The sequence below is a fragment of the Dendroctonus ponderosae genome, unplaced genomic scaffold, assembly GCF_020466585.1.
Source record: "Dendroctonus ponderosae isolate FM_Combo_2020 unplaced genomic scaffold, Dpon_F_20191213v2 Dpon_F_20191213_28, whole genome shotgun sequence".
Lineage (NCBI taxonomy): Eukaryota > Metazoa > Arthropoda > Insecta > Coleoptera > Curculionidae > Dendroctonus > Dendroctonus ponderosae.
In genome coordinates this window covers 95,727-106,132 of record NW_026018488.1, presented here as the reverse complement: position 1 = coordinate 106,132, position 10,406 = coordinate 95,727, and the positions used below count along the sequence as shown (strand labels likewise).

The 10,406-nt window shown below is 31.7% G+C and overlaps 2 protein-coding genes across 2 annotated transcripts in view; both read left to right on the top strand.

The window, feature by feature from the left end:
* Positions 1–789: 789 nt before the first annotated feature.
* On the top strand, positions 790–5,178 carry LOC125503743 (putative neural-cadherin 2; the record flags this gene model as incomplete). The annotated part of the gene is made up of 2 exons (XM_048664490.1): positions 790–979; positions 4,877–5,178. Coding segments are annotated over 2 exons (461 nt in total), but the record flags the coding sequence as incomplete, so codon positions are not given.
* Positions 5,179–6,147: 969 nt separating this feature from the next.
* Positions 6,148–10,406, top strand: part of LOC109536861 (neural-cadherin-like) — a 36,238-nt gene continuing 31,979 nt past the window's right edge. Inside the window, exon 1 of the mRNA XM_048664489.1 lies at positions 6,148–6,236. Within this exon, the coding sequence (XP_048520446.1) occupies positions 6,148–6,236 (89 nt within the window). The remainder of the gene's footprint in view (positions 6,237–10,406) is intronic.

The following is a 10,406-nucleotide window of genomic DNA, read 5'->3' as shown; positions in this document are numbered from 1 at the left end:
ATGTATTGTAAATCAATACTTCCAATTCACCGATCAGTGTCCACAAAAAATATGCTTGGAAAAGGTCCACGACTAAATCTGAATCTAAATTTGCCGGAGTATAATGAATATTGAATTTCAAATAATTTTTTAAACCAAATAGATCATCCTCTGAATTGTTTTGGAATATTATATAGATGAATTATCATGGAATTTTTATTACTTACGTCTTAGTAAGTATGCACTTTTATTGTTGAAACCAATTAAAGGCACGAGTCCATGAAGTTCTTGTGCTGCAAAAAAACAAAAAAATTCTGAGGTAAAAGGTTTGGAATGAAACCTTATCGGAGATTTTTTCCTTCAATATATTTCACTAATCAAATATATTTTCACTGATACTCGTTGACATAACATAACAGCTTCATTCAATCGTATCTTTAATTATTTTTTAATAACCTCTATGCTATATTAAATTGATCTTTCATCAGAAATATATTTTCTGGAATGCAAGCAAAATAATTTATTATCAAGTTGCTAACTTAGTCGTGGTCAAATATAATGGATGCGTACAATCCGTCATCTTCTTAGTTAACAACCCTCTGCAATACCTATTTTTCCAATGCCAGTTCTTTCCCATGAACATCCAGAATCCCAATTACGATCGACTAAATTAAATTAAAATCCTAACAAGAGAGTCGACTCAATTTCTCCACATTATTGAGTTTTCGCAGAATAGAAAACTATTTGTGAATTAAGCCTTATATTTTTTCAGCAAACAATTAATATACTGAAGGACATATTATTTTACAGGATGTTTGGATGATGTCCGACTAGAAGGTAAACACCTGCCGCTGCCACCAGCCATGAATGGTACTCAATGGGGTCAGGCAACTATGGCCAGGAACCTGGACCGTGGATGTTCGTCCAATAAACCCTGTGCCAATGTTATCTGTCCAGAGCCTTTCGAATGTGTTGATTTGTGGAACGACTACGAATGCACGTAAGTATTGATTGGTTTCATTAATAAAACATTCCATAATTATTACTGAATGTTGTATGAGGCAATATTCATAATTAGGAATACTGACTAAAATTGTGTCCAGGTGGATAATTTATGAGGATTGGTACACGTTATTATCGTGTAGTGTGTAGTTTTAAACAGCTTAAGTAAATGAATTTACATATTCCAGTAAACACAGGCAAATGCACACAAACTTTTCACAACAGAATACGAGGTTACACCTATTTTCAGTTGCAAAGGTACTGAGTACGTTCCCATTTAAATATGTCTTTATGTTTTAGTAATACCCCAAGACTCATGCACAAAGTATTGATTTTTGAAACGAACTATTTTCCACTTAGTTCAATGTAAATATCACAAAGTATACATTTTATTTATGTACTAAAATACTATTAATTCAGACGTAAGCAGCATTGCTGCTCTTCGAATCAGATACATGAAAGGGATGCTTGAGAATGAGTTCAATGACCATTGTGCCTGGCCGGAATTAGCATTTCCAAACATAAAGAAACTGTTGTAGTTAATAAGCATTAACTCGGTGCCATTCGTCCCACTTTACAATAGGTACTCAAATATTCCGGTTTTATATCTACATTTATTATCTTGTTAAAACAATAACCAATTGTCTAAATGATCACAAAGTAAAGCTGCAATAACGCTCATTGCAGAAAGCTAACAAAAAGATATCTTCCCGTCGGTCTCATCAAAATGAAAGAATTTTAAAATTGTTTTCTCTGTATTCACAAGCGTAGCAATAAAACTAAATTAAAAGAATTACGTCGTAAAAGAATGTTTTATTTGAAATATTTGCAAATTATATTAGCTTCTTAAAAAAGGAAATTTTATTAGAATATCGCAGATCACAAGAAACGATATGAAAACAAACTGAATAATCACATAAGTGTGTAATGTAAGAGCGTATTTTCATAGACATAAACTCACTTTTGGGACCGTTTGCTTTAATTCATTTTACTCATTCATTAACTTGTAAGTCTTATTTAGCAATAAAAATTGATATTTTCGCATTTGCTTATATCTCAGCTAATTCCTAATTGGCGTGAAGGTTTTAGTGTTTATCTAACTTAAATCCTATTATTTTTCAGTAAAAATGAAGGCCTCATAAGAAGGGGCATTTGCTTGTAAACTATTGAAAGCACATTTTATTTGAGAGCGATTTAATTCAAGATTTTGTTTAATTGCATTTTAACCTTCATAAGCAGGATTGGTTTTGTAAATAACAATTAAGTTTTGACTGCAAAAATGTATTCAAGAAATTGGCTTAAAACAAAAACCTTCCTACATATGTTTTTAAAAATTCAGCATTTTCTATAAAAAAAGGGATGAGCACAGTTCAAATTTTAATTTAAAAAAGTAATTTTTATTAATATCAGATATATTCTTTCGATACTGCATTTCTAAAAGGCATGACGAATTCTTGGGGTGTGTGATGTACTTTTCATTATTTGATTTACTTTCTTGTGTAGTATGTAGAGGTATAGTTTTGTCTTGGTTTTGGGAGTGTTTTTGTCATTCCCGTCAATATTTTGGCTTTATTAATCTCTTTTTGCTTCGTTTGTGTTATTTTATTTGATTTTCTTGGCAATATATTGTACTTACATACATCGGGATTACACCATTCAATGTGAGTGTTAATGAGTCAGTTGTGTGCGAAAATATAACATTACAATGGACAGAGCTAAATAACCAGAACACAAACAATTTCACAAACACTCAACCACTAGCACAGTACGATTCTACAGTTTAAGACTCAAGAGTCTCCGATATAGGTATTGAAAACTTTACTTATAATCATGTTGTAATATTTAGAGAAATTTATAAAATATTGAAGCAAAAGTCTGTTTTATGATAATTGTAATAGTGCCCTCATTTCAATGAAATTAATTCTATTCACTTTAATTTTTTTTTCATACATCCGTTCTGTATATATTTCATAGATTAGTTAGAAATCGAAAAGCACATGAGCCGATTAATAAAATGAAGTTAAAATCCGAGCAGAAATAACTCCATATCAATTCCTCATATGTCATACACAAATGTTCCATTGGTTTTGCTATCAGCGCAGGCTAAAAACTTGCCTATTAGAAGAAAATTTACAGTTTTCCAGCAATGGGTTTACAGACGAATAATCATACAATTTAGGAGAGAGGGGAAAAAGGAGAGAAACGATTTAACTGAAATTTAACTAAAATTTTAAGGAATTGGTGTTTAGAAAGGTAACGTTGCACTGTTTGCAAAGGTGAAACTTGACTAATTTAATAATTTCTGTACCTCACATTGCTGAAAGCGTCTCCAAAAACAATATTCTTATTTGGGACATGACATGGTCCTCAACTAATGTGACAAAATTCATTACATATTGCTTAATATTATAATAATGTGGTGTTTCAGACAAGGTAGTCTTATCCAAAAATTAATAGTTTCTTATGTGAGGGAGTCAAAATGTAAATACAATTATTGTTTTTGTTACAAAACTCTTTACCAGTTTTACTGATTTCTATTACCGAAAAATGTGTGTTTGGAGCTTTTTCAGATCGATGAATTCAAATTTACATTTAATTGCTGCAATGGTCTGAAGCCATTTAAAACGCCAACATTTTTTTGGGTTTTAAAATATCGTTTTTTTGTTATTGTTTGTTTTGTGTAGTTGGTTCAAGTTGATGTGTCTCACATTTTTTGAGATACTGCAAACTGAAACCTCGAGTGATTTTTTGAAATAGGTTACCCAAGTTAGGCCTCTAAATACAAGAAAAATTATGCTCAAATTTTCAATAAAGCCAAACGTAACAAACATTAATCATTATTTATTTTGGCCCGATAAGAAGAAGAAAGAAGAAAAAAAGACTCAGGATCAACAATTATGTCATAATAATTGTGGAATTGAACCCCTCTGACTCCAACACATTTATTAACCCTTTTAATAAATAATTGTCATATTGGCAAAAAATTATTGTTTCGGATGACTTCTGAAACTGAAAACTTCTGAAATTTGTTACTTATAAACACAAACGATCGGGAGTTTCTTGTTGAACTTTCTCGAAATGAGTTATGTCCGGGCATTTTCAATAAATTCAACATAATAGTGGACGTTAAACGACTAGAAGTAAAACAAATTTTGTCCATGGCCGACAAAAACGCCAATTTTCGACAATATGAAGAACCAAGTTTTCGTTGGTTTAAAAAATCACTGGATGTTTCAATGTGAAACATCTCGAAAACGGTGAGACATCAACTTGAACCAAATACACTTTTTATACTTATAAATACCGGAGAACAAAATAGTGCCAACAGAAAAGCGGCATTTTCAAGCACCAGAAATTTCTGATGTTTTAAATATATCCAGACTATCGCAGCTAGCGCTCTTCAGAACCTACAAGCTAAGTAATTTATATTCCTCTGTCTGGAAAAACCCCAAAAGCGAAATTATTACTTGTTCAGAATACAATATACCATATGTAATCGTAGCCCAACGTTAGGAGTAAAAATTAAATAATACTGTTTGCTTTCAAGTATTGCTAAATATTGACAATAGCTTGAAATTAATTGAATTTTAGTTGTTAAATCACTTGCACCCTTGTTTATTCTATTACTCTTGCTCTAATCAAGTTGGAATAAAGCCGTGCTGGTGCAACAATTATTTATTCGTGCATTTTAATTACAATATCTATTAGAAAAGGAATTTTAAAGTTTTTTCCATAGATATATTTATATATTATAAAATGTAAATGATATCTACAAATGAAGAACCACGTCTCTGCTTCTAAAATCAATGAGAACATTTTTTCAAATCATGACTTATAGATTATTTTCATTCTGTTTAATTTGGGATCAAATATTATGTACTATTATGTACTGCAGCTGTGGAGAGGGTCGAATTATGTCGGCTGATTCTAAAGACTGCACCGACAAGGACGAATGTATCGATCTTCCGTGTCTAAATGGAGGAACGTGTATCAACTTGGAGCCAAATTTGAGGTACAGATGTAACTGTCCAGATGGTTTCTGGGGCGAAAACTGCGAACTAATTCAAGAAGGACAGACGCTAAAATTGTCGATGGGTGCCCTAGCCGCCATTCTGGTGTGCCTGTTGATTATCTTAAGTGAGCAAACGAATTCATGTTTACTTTGAATAGCAGTTGGTAATTTAGGAGGACTCTCGAGCAAATAATCCAGTAGAATTGTGCAAGTTAATAGTATTTTTTGAGAAGAAGGAAGAAATCTCCAAATTTTACCACTGCTATATCTGAAAGCACTTACATTTATTAACGCACCTATAGCATAAAGAATACGCATGTAGACTAGTGCATGTTTGTTGATTGTATGTGGTAAATGTTATGATAAAGTTGGAATATAAATAGGGACTTAAAAGTCTCACTCGCCAGTTGTCCGAAGTTTCAGGACTCCAGACTGAAAAACTAATTATTTGTTTGTAGGAAAGAAAACCGACAAAATTTAACTCCTTTAATTCGCCTCAACAGTTGTTCAATGCAATTGGAAATTTTATAAACTTTAAGTACCTAACTCTTCAACAGGAAAACTTCCAAATCTATTTATAAATCTGTTTATACTGGAGTTCTCAGAAAGTAAGAAACAGTGTTACGGAAACACAATATAGATAATTAAAATTCGACTCACAGTGCCACTATAAACTTTGAAACAACTTTATGAAACTTTACACGCTAACTGTTTTACAGTTAGTGTTGCATCGGTTTTGCATGCAGATAAAATATACATTGTTCCAGGAGTTGAATTACTATCTTATCCTAAAGTTTTCAGCGTACAAGATCTAACATGCGCATAGGCTATGCCATTAAATGTGCCCGCGATGAGGTGTCCAAGTTGATAATTATGTAAATTTCGCGAAAACTACACCGATCATGTTTCAGTTATCTAGTTTAATTTCTCATCCGAGGCGTTTATTTCATTGTTTGCAGGAACTACTTTGTGCATTACAACGCATAAAGATATCTCATTATTTGCTATTTTAAGTTGATCAGAAAGTCTCTAAAACAAGCAGCAGCACTGCTGCTAAATTCCCAGATTAGCCTTTTGCGTCTAGAGTATCTCCTAATTTATTCTAAACGAGAAAAGTTGCTTAAGTCAAATTGAAAATCAGAGATGTACAAAATATGCATAAAAGCTTACTAGAACCACGATTTGGTACTCTAAACAGGATGTCCCAAATTTACTTCCCACCTCCAGCGTTAGGATGTATGAGGTAACTATAATTTCGTTAGAAAAAAATTAAGAGAATTAGAAGCGCAATTTACAGTGCAGCACAGTGAGACGCGATTTGTTGTTAACGCAAAAAGTTTATCGCTTAAAGCAAAAATGTCAAAATTTTACTGTATGTATTTACTTTTTGAAGCAAGTGCTTGTTCGCATGGTAATATTTCCAAAGACAAATTTTAAGATTCAACTTAACGAAAGTCAAAAACAACTAAACGAAAAGCGCTCCAAACGTTCTTGACGAATTTAATTTTACATTTGGAGCCATTTATATGTGTATGCATTTCAATCAGCTGCAGTCACTAAAGTCATTAATACACAACGTGAGAACTGAAAATAATTACAGATTAATTTTGCGTTTCTAAAAATAATGTGTAAAGAAACAACACGCGAAGAAATCACTTAAAAATAGAACTGTTGCTCAACTCGAAAATTTTCAATTCGAAAACGAAATTTCAACTAATCAAAACTGTCTTTTAAAACTTCTGACTTCAAGAATTATTCAAAATTTAAGCTGGAGCTTAATTTTATTATCTTATTGTTTAACTCCAGTGCTCCAGGCCAATCTGATGCTGGGAAATGACCAGAAAGTGGTATAATGCATAACATTTTGGTTTAATGTTGTATATCATATCAAATATCGCCTTTTATTTGAAGTTTAAACCAAGAGCTCAATCGGAACTAAATTCACACTATAGTTAAGCTTACTGTTTACTGCCGAATACTGCAGAATATTTTTCTCTATTAATGTGGCAATTTCCGAGTTTTTGTGAATATTTTACCATTTTTGTGAAACACAGTAATGTAGCAAAAAGATTAAGTTGATAAATTAAGTGGATGATCTTATTGAATTATTACTCCACCCGATATAAATGAATGTGTTCGGAGAAAAATCTTAAAAAATGTATCGCATACATAAGTAAAGCAACTGTACATGAACTCTTAGGATATTGTTTTGTAAACTCGAGTAAACGAATAAAAAAGTAGGCAACAACAATATCAAATAATTCTAGGCTAGCACATTGGAAGACGATACACACAAAAATGCATTTTTGTTACAAGTAACAAAACTTAATAGGTACTAATATTCAATTATTGCACCCATAGTTAACAGCAACTGAGAAAGTTGCCTGATAAAGTTCTGCAAATTTCGGACACCATTTTTAAGTTTTTGAGATGAGACGCAATTCTGTAATACATCTTAACATTATATTGATAAATAACATGGGTGCGATAAGAAAATACAAATTTATGATTATCTCGACCCACCTATAGTTATTGAACATTCAAATTGTGTTAATACATTTTCAAGCTATGTATTTAAACTAAAAAACTTAAAAGCATTTCCACGTTTCTACTAGGCATTAATTTAGCTACAAGTGTTTTTCAAAAAGTCTCAAAGTTTATCAATGTCATTCTTTCTAAATGTATACTTTAACCAAAAAATAATCTTGTATAAAATATGTACGCCACATTAAAGTAAAGTTGAAAACAAAACAGATAAAACAATGTTAAAAAGCACAGCCCGTTCACACTTTCTCTGTAGATTAATATTTCTGTACACAATAAAGACATCGTAAACGCAAAAGTAATACCAAAAACAGTAAAGGAAATTGAATTGCTTCAAACACATAAAAAATATCAAATAACACGTTATTTTGATTTATTTTCCTGACTGCGTGTAATTGTTTTTTTTCTTTCCTGGGTTTCAGTCAAAATGTGAATTTTTTTTTTCATTTTGTTTATTTCATAAACCTATAATTAGAAAACATTAGATTCTTTTAGGGCTTAGCTGTCTTGAAACTATTCAATCAAATGTGAGGTTTCAAGTCAGGCAAGACCTAAAAGAATCTAATGTTTCCCAATTATGGGTTTGTGTTGAATTTTAAATCTGATGAAGGCGCTATTGTCTCGCCAAAACGTTATATGAAGTAAACGATATGAAACAAAAACGATTTCGCATTTTGACTGAAACCCAGGAAAGGAAAAATATAATAACACCAACACGTTATTAAAAATAAGTGAATCTTGCTTACACATTTAAACAGAGGCAATTTTAAAATAAAAATGTTTTTGCTTTTTTTTTCTAATTTTTTATACGCCAAATTTTAAGTCGAATTTGACCACTAAATTAATCCTGACAAACAAAACCAAGTTTTATCCAATATGCATTGCTCATCAAATGAACAATAATTAACAATATGCCGTAGGGAAATGATTTGGAATTAAAACAATTTCAATAATGAAAGTACAAAGGCATATTCTCGGAATTTGAATTACCAAAAGGACAACCGTGATTTTCGGAATTAGCAAATGAAAATAACAACTGATCGCTGGAAAATTATTAAGGAAAACAATGGAAAGATCGATGAGAGTCATAAATTGTGAATATCAGTGACAAAATGGACATAAGCGAGAAGCTTTGAATGAAGGTGATAAATCAGCCTATTTGAGTTAAACCTCAGCGACTTTGAATAAATGATGTAAAAATAGATCATTAGTCGTCACCAATAAAGCTTAAATATGCATTTAGATAAAATGCAAATACGACTGAGGGAAGCAAAGTGAAAGAACTCTGAAGTTACTATAAAAAAAATTTGTTCTGAATTAATATCGTTCAGTTTACATTTGAGATCTTTGTTCAACGATGGTTCACTGAAAGGTGGTGGTGGTGAAAATATGTAATTCCTAACGTTTTCGAACGGAAACTTTTAAAGTTTTCCCCATTTTGTTGAGTCTGACGCTAAAACTTTAAAGGCGTGAAAACTCTGGAGGATGCAACAGTAGCCAGTTCGATGTCTTATCCGCACTCACTTAATTGTCATTGAATTAATTTCCATATTTTCTTTTGTTAATAGTTATTCATCTAACTAAAGATCAAACTGTTGGAAACAAATGGAACAAAGTAAATACCTACTTTAAGATATATCTCATTGAGTAATTTTTTTTGTAAACAAGTCAGAAGTTTGATGCAGACTTAGCTGGGACGGTAAATAACTGAAACTAAATGGAATGGCCCAACAGTAAAATAAGTTTTTAAGTAAAACAGTAAGGTATTTTACTAGCAACTTAGAATGCCGGAAAAAGAATAGTAAAAAAATTGATCTGTTTGAGTTCAGTATTGAGCCGATGGTTGTCTAGTTCTTATAGATACCACGAAATTATTGGTAATTCTTCGTTTGAATAATCCACCCGTTCTTAAGTGCGAAGGATATTTTCAGAAGGAATTTTTTTTGTATACTTAAACGCGGTGCAACCTGTGCTCTCGCTAGCATTTATTTAGGGTCGCCATCGTAACAGGTTTCTAAATACTCAATCTAACTAAATCAATTATTACTGCAGGGTAGAATCTTTAGCTGGCGCAGTGCAGCGCAAATGGCTTGGTGCGCCAACCTAACCCACCGGCGCGGTAACTCAGTTCCGTTCCTGGTAAAATTTTGACGACCTTATTTTTTGTTGTTCTTAGATTTATTTTAAGGGCTATTAATTAATAATATTTTTAAATGTTCTTCAGAATATCAGAATTTTCCAGTTGTAGCAAATTTTCCAAAGTTTCACTTAAGGTGATTTCCGCGAAAAAATATAAAATAAATTTTATTAAAACATTCGTCTTCTTCGTCGCATTGTAGTCTTGAAAGTCTTGAAATTTGAAAAATTTAAAAAACTTTTTCCGGTTTCGAATTTGCGCCAAAAATCAAATATCTACGCAAGAAACGCATTATTTTCTAACGTTTTACTTAAAAATACTGACAATATTCAGCCATTTCCTGTGAAAAATTATAAATGAAATTTTGTTGTAAAATTTTTTCTCAAACTGTATGCTACTTCGAATTTTCGACAAACCCCTAATCATTTTTTTGGGTTTTTTTCTCAAAAATATTTTCTCAAGCAAAACAGGCGAATATTTATAATCAATTATTTGGAAAACTCGTCACCCTCATCGCTTTGAAGAATTTTTAAGGCTCTTCAAAACTTCCAGTTTTTCCCGTTTTAGGTCAAAAACCAAACAGTCAGTACTTTCAAACAAACGTTACTGGGAAAATTTTGATGATCCTTTGTTTTAGATGTTACACTTTAATAAATGACTTATAAATCATTAACCGATGAGTTAAAACTGATTAACTCAGAGAGCGACAACAACTCAAAAGCGCAACTCAAC